At 40.5% G+C, this 13485-nt stretch overlaps 1 protein-coding gene across 4 annotated transcripts in view; it reads left to right on the top strand.

Annotated features, from left to right (window-relative positions):
* SORCS1 (sortilin related VPS10 domain containing receptor 1) overlaps window positions 1–13485 on the top strand; it is a 304516-nt gene that overhangs the window by 236869 nt on the left and 54162 nt on the right. For all 4 annotated transcript variants that reach the window (XM_037400891.1, XM_037400890.1, XM_037400889.1 and 1 more), the window contains exons 10-15: window positions 862–1008; window positions 7692–7794; window positions 8239–8315; window positions 9594–9685; window positions 10658–10765; window positions 11782–11899. In XM_037400891.1, coding sequence (XP_037256788.1) covers window positions 862–1008; window positions 7692–7794; window positions 8239–8315; window positions 9594–9685; window positions 10658–10765; window positions 11782–11899 — 645 coding nt within the window. The remainder of the gene's footprint in view (window positions 1–861; window positions 1009–7691; window positions 7795–8238; window positions 8316–9593; window positions 9686–10657; window positions 10766–11781; window positions 11900–13485) is intronic.

Raw genomic sequence — 13485 nt, 5'->3', positions numbered from 1 at the left:
TCAGATTGCAGAATGGCAGCTTAACAAATTCATTCGCAAGCTGCAGCAGCTATTGGGCTATTGATTTTCAGTGTGCTGAGAAGATGGGAACATTCTGCAGTGTGAATTGTGGTCTGAGGTTGACTCTTTATCTCCCCACTAAGACACTTTTGGGCTTGGTTCCAATGTGAGTCTGTTAGCATCACATCTTTACAAAATCCTCCTGCAGGTCTATGGAGTAAAGCTGTTGGATAAAACACCAGGAAAAATAAAAGGATGAGAATATCATTGCTAGCTCTGTAACTAGCTTTCTGGGTTGCCTTGCTTGAGTCACCAGTGCTTTGGCTTCCTCAAAATACAAAACTGTAATAAAAATACCTCTGTGCCCCAAGTTATCATGTTGAAACACTGATAATTATGAAACACATTGGGATCCTTAGATGAAGTGTCTTAAGCAGTCTGTATGAGAATAGAAGCACTGAACACCAAGTTTATAGGTGTTCAAGGCCAAAATTGCTGCTGTTTCCTGCTGCTGCAGTGCAAGAGCCAAATGATTGCTCTATACATATTTTGTCTTTCGGGGCAAGGATGCCTACACAGTTGAGAGATTGTCACTTTACAGATAATGCTATTGACATCTTACTATGTTCACATGCTGATTCTGAAATATAAGCTTTCTTTTCCTTTCCAACCGTGACGGTCTTATCTTGTCCCCAGCTCCTCAGTTTGCCTTCCTGTGATGCTCCTTGGCAATTCTTGCCCTGAAATCTACAGTACTGACACGGGCGCCAGATCTCTGTTGGGTTTGACAGGGCAAGAGAGACACATGCAGAGAACCTGCATCGGCTTGATCTATTTTTCAGCCATGTCAATTTTTCCTAGGTAGCAGGGATAAAGGGAATGTTCTTGGCTAACAAGAAGATTGACAACCAAGTGAAAACTTTCATCACCTACAATAAAGGAAGAGACTGGAGTTTGTTGCAGGCTCCGGACACTGATCTGAAAGGAAACCCCATTCACTGCCTCCTAGTAAGTACCTGGGGGGGAACTTGGGGGGTGGTAATGTCCCAGAACAATCTTTTTCTACCAGGTAACACAAGAAGGAGAGGGCACCTCTCTCCGTGCAGTGCATCTCATGGAAGGAATACTGCATATTAAAAGCGCAGTACACAAGACTTGGGCTGCTGAGTGGTATTGCAAGAGCTGGCATTGTAGTTTAACTGAATTTCATTTCTGGAACAAAAGGAATCATCGTAGATCAGCTTCCTTCTGCAGAGCTGATGGTCTCCCCTCAAAAGGCAGGTGAGGCTGGATGCTGTTTCTGCGCAGTTGATTCTCTGGACACTAGATGGGAGGAGTGAGCTTTTGTAGCTCAGAACTTTCAGGGACCTCAGAACGAGACAGGCCCAAAGGAAAGGAGGGCTCTGGTTTCTTTCAGGCCACTCTGTTGGCAGTATTAATATTTATGTTTTTAAGCTCAGAAGCCAGAATCGACACATTCATCCAAATATATGTATATCTATGTGCTGGGTGTATATTGTATCTGTCTCTATACTTATTGATATAGATCCACAGGCAGACAAGTCTTTAATCAACATTATATGCAAACCGTTTCCAACAGCAAAAGTGAAATATAAGCAGTGTGAATAGAATTGGAGATCTCTGTCAAATAAGAAAGCTTAGACTGGTCTCAATGTATTTTTCAGCTGATATAATCTATACGCAGTAGTGGGATAATACTTAGAACCCCACCCTTTGGCATTCTCAATAACTTTTATATCACACAAATTCTAACATGGTTCCAGGCAGAATCAGGGGCACTATTTAATCTGCTCTTCCTTCTGCTGTCCTGTACCTGCATGTTATTTTCCATCATAAAAAAAAATATAATAATTGTCATTTTTCATTTTGAGGCTTTAAGTTTGTTAGAATCTGAATCATTGTTGTATTTTGTGCTAAGTAGCTGAATGCTGCACTAATCTCTTAACCCCATGCATTACTGCAAAAGCAAAGAATAAATAAGTTGGTATCTGAAGCTGTTCAAATAAATGGTTTGGGTTTTTTTTTGGTTGAGCCAAAATGCAAGCCTTTCATTTTCTGTCCAGTTTGGAAAAAAATAAATAGGGAGAACTGGGGGTGAAACAGAAGAGTTACTTTAGAGCATTTGTTTGTATTTATTTTCTTCTTTTTAAAAATTGTAACTAAGTGTATTTTAAAATTAAATCTTTTTATGAGATGAAAACCTAAAAGATGACATTCAGAAAACTTTGCAGACATAAAACAGTTTAACTTTTTGGAAGGGACCATGTGTAGAAGCCTTTGTGTTTCAAATGGATTGTAATCTAATTTTAAATCAAGTGAACATATTTGGTAAAAACCTTATGACCAATTTTATCAGAAACCCAAGATTTTTATTATATGATAGTGTAATATTTTAGGGAGTGAACAAGGCAGAAGAAATAAAAAACATGCAGGCAAGTAAACACTCGAAGTAAACTTTATTCTTTTTGCATAAATTTGAAGTTTGAGTTCTGAGAAAAGGTCTTTCTTGGCATTGCTGTGCACTGATCAAGAGAGATCTGACTTGCTGTTGTGCTATAAATGAATCAGAGGTACTGCTCTGTGGAGACCTTATGGAAAAGATGTTTGCAGGAACTGTGTATTTTGTATACAAGTGTATGCTGCTACTGGAGTTATCCACAGTCCAGTGGAAGTCGTTGTATGACTGTGTATAAACCAGGACTGGATGGTTTTTAGGGAGAGAAGGGATTATGGCTGCTTTAAGCCTTCCCATCCGTACTGTAACTGCTACTATAGTCATGGGCACCTGAGAACACAATTCATTTCAGTTAAAATTAGACCAGATATTCCTGGACAAGCTGAAATTCCCTTGAAGATGGTAAACTTGAACAAGTCAGGCAAGGGGTCATGAGCAGGGGCAGAAGTGTAGGCACTTGTAGGGATATAGTCAGACCTCACCCAAAGAAGCTCTTGGTCTTCTGTGGATTGTGTTTACATCCTTGTAGCTCCACTATGCACAAACAACTGTTTAAACACTGGTTGATTTTTATTTTGCTTTCTATGCAGCCATGTACTTGCTCTGAGAATGCTTCCACCTGTGCAGCCTTAATGTAGGCTTGTTATCCTGTTTGCACTGGAAAGCAACCACTTCTTAAATGCTCTGTGACTCTGGCTGGGTTAAGCATCTCAGATCTGTGGGCATCTGGAGAAATGGGTCCATGATTTCAGGGTGGCAAGGGACAGATCCTCAGTGACTTGAACCATGTATCTCAGTCTTTGCACTTCTAGGAGAAGGGAAGGAACTTAGCCAGCCCTTCCCTGTGAGAAGGCCAGAGGAATCTACAGCCATGTTTGGTTTTCCTTTTCCCTTAACATCAGCTAAAACAGGCAAGAGGCCTCTTTCACTGTCTGAGCCTGCCTGAGGACTCCTTCCTGCATAGGTTGTCACAAGCTAGTGGAGTGGTAGTAGAGCAGGGATCGTCAGCTGAGCATACAGGGTCTCAGGTGGTCACCTTGCAAATTTGCAAGAAAGCACATAGGTGAAATCTGAACCAAACATACTTGTTAGGTCTTTTACAGGAGTAATCAGTTTGCCTGCAAAAGAAAGGGAGTAATGGTACAGAAAATATACAAAGTGAAGTGACAATCCTGCAAAAGAGAGCCAAGCTATTTAGAAACTGATTTGAGCTTCACACTTAATGGTGGGGGAAGATTAAAGCAGAATATGGAATGGAAGAATTCAAGAAATGATAGAGAAGAGACCACAGAATTTGGGAGTGGTAGGGAAATCTTTGACGCAAAACCACTGGAAATGTACATGCTTGGCAATAAGTCAGGGAACCATAAGGGTTGAGGGAAAACATGGAGAAAAGTGGTTGTCACTTGCTCTGAGGTAATTCTGTTCCTTGTCAATGTGACATAGCTGTAGTATTTAAACAGTTCACAAACTCCACTCACCTCTTTAGCTACACTGTTAACCCCTGCATCATCATAAGTTTTACCTCCTTACAGCGGTTGCTCCTTTTCCTTCTACACATTACATCTCCTGGCATGATTCTGCTTTTCCTTATGGCATAGCTAAGGGAATTCTTAATAGTCCACTGTATACCTAGCTGAGCTCCCATCCTTCCTCCATGGCAGATACTGATGCTTTCACATTGCTGGTTTTCAGCGTAGTTGTCTCTAGCAATAGCTCGGGACACAGCAATGATGTATGTTCCAGCTTGTTGGCAGAATGGGATCTGCCCTTTCCCAGAGTGACAAAAAGGTCCCCAGCCTGTGAGCGCAATGCTGTGAGTCCTCTGTGCATCTGGTCTGTAAACCTAAACTAAGGGAGAGTTAATGCAGAAATAAGTACATAGCAGCTAAGCTGGCAGCTAAGGAGGTTAGGAGCAAATCTGGTTGAAATACAAGTGAGCCAGATGGAACCATCCCCCTACTGACAATACGCTTGAGGTGTTTTTTTCAAAGCAACTCAAAGAATTTCTTTGCATTTTTGTGAGATGGCTCTGAATAACGATGATAGAGGAAAGCAATGAAATATCATCTATCCCAAAGTTTTATTTTTCTTGTTTATACCACTTTTTTTTCTAAGCTGAATATGCTTAATCTTCATAAAATAGCTGCCAAAGTATTATATCCCAAAGATGCTGGTTTTGCCTGATACTTATTTTGTGCTGTGAAGTAGTTAACTGAGGAGTAATTCTACCTTGCAAGTTATGGGCATCTGTCTAGAAGAATTAATCAATTAGGTTTCAAGGATAGTCTTGTGGTAAAAAACACAGAGCTGAATCTCAGGAGACTCTTGTTTCAATTTTTAGACCTATCTCAAATTTCCTATGTGATCTTGGGCAAGTCATTCATTTTCTCTGTGCCTCCCTTCCCCAGACATATGTTTATTCCCTCCCACATTTTGTTTGTCTTGTCTGTATGGATTATGAGGATTTCAGGACAGAGACTCATTTCTTGTAAGGGTGGTAGTGGTGGTGGGGCATTCATGCCATCTGCTACAGAACAATTTAAGCTTCTAAGTGATTTTTATTATCTCTAGATGACAAGTGTCTGTCTTTCTTCATTGCTCCTTGCTATTACAGGTGAGCCAATCCTGTTGACTCCCCCCCAGTTTGTGAATGGTGTCTAGCATCACCCTTGTAATACTTTGCCCCACTCCTGATCAGGGCCAGTCACTAATAGCTGTTTTGTGTGTGTCATGCTGTTGGGGACAGTTCAAGTGGGCTTTGCAGAACAGTCAAGAGGTGGGTTTGTTGATATTTATTAGACATTTTACTAAGGACTGATGAACTTCCTGAGAGGGGAGCATAAAAGGGCTGGCTTGAAAATATTAGGAAGCAAGTAATAAACTCCAGTATGACTCTAAGAACTATGGCAGTGAGCAGAGCAGTGGGCTATGTCGCTCATACTTTCTTTTCTATCCAGGCTGTAAATGCATCATGGCAGTGGTGGTCTTTCCCTTAGTGACCGTGCAGCAGCTAGCACACCTGGATGCTAGGCAATGACAGGGATGATTCTGATGATGATGATGATTTCATTAGCCTGTTAGTAACAAAAAAAAAAGGATAGAGACAATTGATGCAAATTCAAAAAAACCAAAGCTGAGATGTCTGTATGTTAGTTAAGCTGTGGGAGCTAGAGGAAGAACACAAAGGGACCAACAATGTGATGGAACACAAACCGGTCTGGATAAATATCTGTAGGTGAACTATATATGGATATAGATGGAGAAGGTGTACGCCAGGGATGGAGAAGAGAATGCTGCCACAGTAAGGATGTGAGATGGCCATGGGAAGTAACTTTAGATGTCTGGCTAGAGTGGAGACGCTGTGTTTTACACTATACCCAATTGTCACTAGAGACTAGAAGCACTACTGCACTCCAACCGATAAGAAGTTAGGCCACTAGAAATCCCATTGCTCTGTTTAGACAGGTGACCTGGCTTTTGATATTTCAGATATATATTCCATTTCTGTGTACTGTATCTTTGAAATGAGACAATTTGAAATGAAAACCTCTGGTAGCACATAGATTTGAGTCTAATGAGGGCTAATCTCTGTCAGAGTGGGGAATTGGCTGAGCTGCTGCCATTAGCTACTGTCTTGAAAATGCTAAAGTGGGCTTGGAGTATGTTTAAAAAATATGTTCTGTATTTAGTCTTTTCACAACGTATAAAAATGTAAAAGGAAAGAATTCATGCTCTTGCAATGCTCTTCCACTTCCTGCATGCATGTCAGCTCGATTTGGTTTCCACTCCCTCTCTGCGCCCCCAGGCTGCTCCAGCGGCTGCCCTCACAAGGCTGTCAGTTAGCGTTAGGCTGCTCAGTACATTCCACTTGGCAGGTTGTGTTCCCTTCTGCACAACTCATGCCCGCTTTTCCTGTCTCACGTAAGTGACAGTTTCCATCCCTCCTCACCACCCTCATTTGCCTTTGCCAAAAAGCACCCCTGCTGTTCTCCACAGGGGGATTTTCCTTTCAGTGTCATAGACACCTACTTTGAGAAGGCATAAATAAGTCGTCTTGCTCCAGTGACTTATGGGGCTAGGTGTCCTGCAATTAAAGCCTACAAAACTACTGGGGCTGCAGGTCTAGCCTTTAGGCAGCTGATATTAGACAGAAAGACCTGCCTCCTTAGAGCCTGAAGGTCTTTCTGCATAACCTCTTCTGCTCACCTTGCAGAGCTGTGCAAGCTAAAGCTTGGGCTTTGCTATGTTTGTGTTCCTGTGTGATGTCCCCCTCAGCTGGGTTAGTTTGCTTCAGGTTTTCTTGCCAGTATTTTTCCACTTCCCTTCCCTTAGAATGCTTCATGAAGGGTTCTTCATGAGGTTTGGAAGAAAAAAGTACTGAAAATAAAACCCAAGAGAAAGCAAAATTATAAAAATATTTTCAGAAATTATCACACTACGGATTTGAAAGGAATTGTAATGGCAACTTTGGAAATCTGCCTGTCTGTCTTACCTTGTTGCTTAGCTGATTTATTCTGTACCATTCCTGTCATATCCCAGTACCTGACATACAAAATCAATAACAAATAGGTGAGGTTTCTATGGATGTATTTGTATTGAAATCTCAAAGGCCACATCCAGAGGGGGTGATGAAGCATTGTTTTAAACAACTTTTAAACTGACACTTTCCAGTCCTGGTATTTCTTCCTAGTGCAGTGCAGAACAGAGTCATGTGTCAAGAAATGGTATGACACTGTCTGAATTAAGTTGTTTCTCATGGCTAATTGGTGATGACTCAGCATCACACTGATAGGGTTAAATTGCTTCTTGTTGCAGAGAGAGCTTGGGCACTGCTGCTCTGAGAGTCACTTCATCATAACTCCTGCCTTGCTTGCTTCTCCAGAAAGCTAGGAGCCAGGGGAGCCAGGCAGACCGTTGCCTGCCCTTGCAAACCTGGTTGCCTCCTTTGTGGGTATAGCCTCAAAGATCTTGTCCTTGCGAGTGGGTTTCAGCTTAGTGAATCAGTTTCCCAGCGGGAACATGTTGCATCAGGAAATGATAACAAAGCTCTCGCAACCAAACCAGGACAGTGGCCATGTCTCTCAAGGGGTGCCTGAATGCAACGATTAGGAAGTAGTACAGAAAGGCACTATGTATTTCTAAGCCTGTAGAAAGAGAAGCATGCATTTCATGTTGTGTCTACTTTTTACTTTTATTTTCCCTTTCTCCATAGCCCTATTGCTCCCTTCATCTTCACCTGAAGGTCTCAGAGAATCCCTATACCTCAGGAAACATCGCCAGTCGAGACACTGCCCCCAGTATTATTGTAGCTTCAGGTACGAAACATTTAAAGATTGCCTGTGTATGATGTGCAAACACTGACAGAATCTTGAGTTTATGATGGGTCTGGAGGGTGTTGTGTCTTGTGGGGTGTCACACCACCAGTATTGGGAAGTAGGGCAGGCTAGTCCTTATTTCAACTTGACATGTTTTTTTAAGGAAACTGGCCTTCAAGACCAAGGAGACCACTTCTAGTCCTCTACTGTCATAAACATAAGATTCAAATCAGGGCATTTGATTTGCATATATAGGTGTGTAGAGCTGTATGGATTGATTCTTTTATATATATTTTCTTCAAACTGAAAGTCTTTCCCTTCCTGCTCTTTCTCTTACCAAAACTAGAAGTTCTATAATTGCAAAAGTTAAATAAAAACTCCTCTGATTTGCTAATTCTACTGTTTCTTAGAGTGTTGCATCACTAATCAATGCTTATCTTACAGGTAATATAGGCACTGAACTATCAGACAATGACATCAGCATGTTTGTTTCTTCTGATGCTGGGAACACTTGGAGACAGGTAAATGACGCAGAATCACAGTTTTAAATAGTAATCTAGGAAAATATCATAAATGTAGATTCAAACTCAATGTTTGTTTCTTTTGGTTCAAAGTAGCTTTTTGCAGGTCTTTACAAAAGGGTAAACTTCCCTTCTGAGAGGTAGAGAGATGCTCAAAGAAAAAGATTGAATAAGTTGTTATACTTCATATAACAGAAAATTATGTTTATAATTCTACTCATAATTTAACTTCAATTTAAACCTGTAGCAAAGAAAACACATTAAAATATGAATCCTAAAGGGAGAGAATGCATTTTATTTTACTACTGTACATCCTTTGTACCAATCAAACCATTTTTCTCTCCTTCCATGATAATACTTCCCCAAGAATCAGCAGTCGTACTGGTCTACTTTCCGTCACTCCCTGTGGGAGTCATTTCACCGAAGTTGAGTTGTCCAAAGTTCAGTGTCCATATAAACAGATTATTTTGCCTTGCTCTTAAGCTAATGGAGAAAAAGACATAATTTAGCTCATCTTCTTTCTGAAGCTACCTCTCTCTCCATTAATTGTGAAAGGAAACTGGATGAGGAAGTTAAATCCAGTTCCTAATATTTAGTGGAATCCCACCTGTTAACAAAGCATTGCTACCCTTTAATGTGTTTATCTTCAGGACTGGAAGTTCTATTACCCTGTTTTCTGCATGGCATATCAAGTCATGGAGAGAAAGAGTGACTTTCCCAGACTGACAAATGCTGCTATATAAACTGGAGAGCAGATGTTTGCAGAAAGCCAATACAAAAGAAGACAAAGGAAAATAAAGTATCTTTAAATACTTGATATTCAAAGAATCTAAATATTTTACAGTGTTTGACCAGCTCACATCTTTCCACCTACGTCAATTCTGTGAGACAGGGCCAGATAGGTGCAAACGCATGAAGTTCTTCTTTAAAAAAACCCAAGTCATTGAAAGGGGGAAATTGCTGATCCTGGCAAAAATTCATGTTTCTAACTTTCTGTCAAGCAGAGGCAGAATGCATTTTACAAGGACCTGGAAAAACAAACAAAAAAATTAACAAAAAACACCAAAAAAACCCCCAGAACAACAACAACAACAAAATGAAACCAAACCCAAACAATAAAAAACGAAACCCAGGAACTGTCTCTATACAGAATGTCTTCCTCTACTCTGTAACTTCCTCAGTGTATATCAGTCCTCTGTCATGATTGTACTCAAAGAATGATGACATTTTCTTGATACTAAGGAAAATAGGTTTAAATATATGTGCTTTGTTTTCCAGATCTTTGAGGAAGAGCACAGTGTTCTGTACCTGGATCAAGGTGGAGTACTGGTTGCGATGAAACACACGTCTCTGCCTATCAGACATCTCTGGTAATGATTCCATCTGTGCTAAATATCTGCTGTCCCTCTTTTCAAATGCCAGGAGGTAAACAGGCTGCATCTAGAGTTTTCTGTAACTACAATCTAGAAAAGATCAGTTAAGATACTGGCAAATATTAACTCAGATAAAGCTTAGATATCCTGGCAATTCCAATTTACATAGTTTCAGCTTGGCCAGATCTGAGATATTGTCAATGTAATTCCACAACTTGATTTCTTGAGTTGTTTATGTATGTAATATGTATCTGGATTATGCCTTTGTCTCTTATTAAGTTACCAAATTACTCTTTGTTTTCAAAATTGTTGATGAACTCGTTTTCTGTGTGGCAAGCAGCACTTACAAACCAGAATTTTGTTGAATAGATTCAGCCAATAAAGCAAAAGTGTCCTCGCTAGGTAGCACTTTTGAGTTTTTGTGGTAGGTAGAATATAGTTTTATGCTGTTTTGCATAATTCACTTCCTCTACAGTCAGTGTCATATCAACATCTGAAACACATAGACCTAAGTCTTAAGAAATTATGAGTGGTTCCAAGCTTTCACTTAGACCCACTACAGGGAAGACTGCTGGTCAGAAGAGGCAAAGCTCTTGTGCTTCAGCAATCTAACCTCCTTAAAATGTCTTATGTTGGGCACCCAAAAATATGAAGCTCAAAATCACTTGCTTATTTTTAAAATATCCTCGCCCTAGGCTACATTTTGCCCTTAAACCGTCAATCTCTAAGGTAACTTTATTAGTTTCTATCACTTAATTATTGGCCAAGGGTTGCCAAATGCCAAACAACCTTGATCGATGCTCTTATAATGCTTCCCCAAAAAGTTATTTAAAGGACTAAAAATGCAGTATCCAAGAACAGAAGCTGCTTCCCACTTCTCTATAGCAGCTGTAGTGGACTAGAGAGTCTCCTCAAGTAAAGTAGGAGGAGAGTAGGGAAAGAAGGCACTAATTCTGCTTTCTCCACTAGGTTAAGTTTTGATGAAGGGAGATCTTGGAGCAAATACAGTTTCACATCCCTCCCACTGTTTGTAGATGGAGTTTTAGGGGAACCTGGAGAGGAGACTCTCATCATGACGTAAGTGAGCATGCCACCATTCTACTGTTGATGAGAACTGCACCATAAATGTCTTATAAGGCTGTTCACAACACAATAGCATTTCTGGTTGGGGACCAAACCAAGTACGATCTGAAGCCAGGAGTATGCGGTCTTCTCTTGCTAAATCATCAATGTTTATTTGTGATATGATTGAGGGAATGACAACATGGTTCCTTGCATGCTGCAAAAACATTATCACTTAGGTTACCACCATGAAACCTGACTCTTCAAATTGAAGGTGATTAAAAGCAGAGTTACTCTTGACAGATGAATATTTGAAAGAAAAATGGTGGGGTATTTTTATAACTGTGTTTTTGCTGCTACTTTCTATTTAACTGAGACACGGAAAAATGAAGACATTCTTTTGCAGAAATGAATGACAAAATGTTGCCAAGAGGCTGACTCATGAAAAATTATGATTAGTTTCAGTGTGGTATGCTGAGTTCTGCATGGTGCATAAATCTGGATTCACCCTGCCAGAAACTGTGACATTTTGCCTGAGATCAGATTTGCAAAAACAGGAGAAAAATTCAGTTGCTGTCTGTAAAAAATGGACTGATCAGTAATAAACAGAACATGTGGCTGGAAACTGACACAACTTAATAGAGATGTATGTAGGATGTTCCGTTCAGGTTCTGACTTTAATTTGTGTGGAAGGGATTCCTAAAACTTACAACTGAGATACCAAACTCGTATAGGTATAACTGTCTCAAACCCCATGTCAAGTCTTATATGTTTAGTCGATTTGGGGATTGATGCAAGTAGGAGGATCTTGTTCCACAGAATAAAGGCTACATGCAATTTTTAAGAGTGTTGTAGATATTTAGCAGCCTAAATTTCACTTTGATTATGTCAGTCAAGCGAAAATCTGTAGGACTGGCACTCCTAAAGCAATTAATCTCTGTTGAAAATTTGTGGGTGACCATACTTCTGTAACTACCAGGCTCCATCTGGTTCTACCTTTTACTGCATGCTCTTTCTGCTGTATTCTGTAGAGTGTTTGGACATTTCAGCCACCGCTCGGAGTGGCAGCTGGTGAAAGTAGACTACAAGTCCATTTTTGATCGGAGGTGTGCAGAAGAGGACTACAGGCCTTGGCAACTCCATAGCCAGGTGAGAAGCAAGGAGGCTGGGAAAGATCAGCATGATCCAATGTCTTTTCCTGTTAGTTTGGTGTATCAGATTGTTTCTTAACTGGATGAGCCTGTTTCATTACATAGTTGTGTTGGCCACAGATTGCACTCTGTGATCCCCGAAGGATGGACAGCTGTCTTTTGGGTTTGATTGTCCATGTAGGCAATTAGCTCAGACTTATCCAGAGTTGAAGAATGAAACAACAGCAGAAGCTCTGCCAGTGAAAGAGGCCTGAACTCCTTCATTCTTACATCTCCCATCCAGTTCCCCTGTCCTTGCCTCCTTTCTCTTCCTCAACATCTTTCTGTCCTCAGAGCCTCAGTGTCTTAAGGTCCTCCTGGTTGCTCTCACACTTGTTTCTCCAATTCTTGCCCTCTTAGCCTCATTTCTTACTCACTTGGTTTCATCCTTGTTCTGTCTTTCCCAGCAGTGGTAATTCTGCTGTGGGAGTCAAGACACTTTATTCCTCAGTTCCTTGGGGCCCTGTGCCCTGTCCCTTGCATCCTGGATGCAGCTGCTGCATCACTCCCAGAACCATTGCTTAAGTAAGGTAAGGTGCTCTGCACAGTGCCTGCACCTGCCTTGGGGCACCTTCCCAGCTTTGCCAAGTTTGACACAACAGCCTGTGTTATATCAAGTTAGAATAAAATATGACCCAGATCCTGTGGTTACATAAACTCCACAGGCTCTACTGAAGTCTAAAGCGAAACACCCATTTATATCATCAAAGGCTGTCTTTCTGTATATCTCTTGCTGGGCAAGAATTTAATAATGAATATGAAATGAAAGTAGCTTGACTCAGAGTAGCTGCTCACACAAGGCACAACTCTGCACTAAAAATACCGGTTATGACTTAGATCTTTAGATGTTCAAATCAGTACAGTTTCCTTGAAATTCAAGGAGGCACAGTATTTTACACCAGTTGCCATTCAGGCCCTTCTGTTTCATGGGCAAATCAAAGCCATGGAAAGTTTCTCTTTCCTACAGTGATTTGAACAGTAAAAGGTAACAAGTAAGACCCCACTGTATTTGTTCTTTACTTTCTTGTGCTTGCATAAGCAAAAATGCCAAGGATTTGCAGCATATCTTTGAGGATATTGGCTTTGGAGCTTGCAGAACTATTTTTAGGAAGGTTGCTGTGGACTCTTGCCTTTTCATTTGCTTTCTATTGAGATTACAAGGCTGAGCCTTTTTCCCTAGGTAGAAATATTTAGCAGGGTGCTGAAGATAGAAGGGAAAAAGACAAGGAAGTTTTAGCATCCACATAACAAGTCAAACCCTGTAAAACCTGAACTCATAGTCCATAGAAAATATCTACATATACATGTATTACTAGTTTCTGCTGAACAAAACTATTGCTAAAGAGGTCAGACCAAAGAAGTAGACCTGCTCTGTTTCTTAGATTGCAGAGGGATCAGGCTGTGTTTTCACTTGCTGAAACCTAATCTATAAGTGAGAAATGGGCCCGAATCAATTGCTTATTGGCTTTAGAACAAATATATAAGCAACCTCAGATCATTTCTTAGTGTGTATTGGAAAAGCTGTTTTAGTTTCAGTTAAAGCTT

This window comes from Falco rusticolus, chromosome 9 (assembly GCF_015220075.1).
Source record: "Falco rusticolus isolate bFalRus1 chromosome 9, bFalRus1.pri, whole genome shotgun sequence".
Taxonomy (NCBI): domain Eukaryota; kingdom Metazoa; phylum Chordata; class Aves; order Falconiformes; family Falconidae; genus Falco; species Falco rusticolus.
This window is presented reverse-complemented; position numbering and strand designations above follow the sequence as displayed.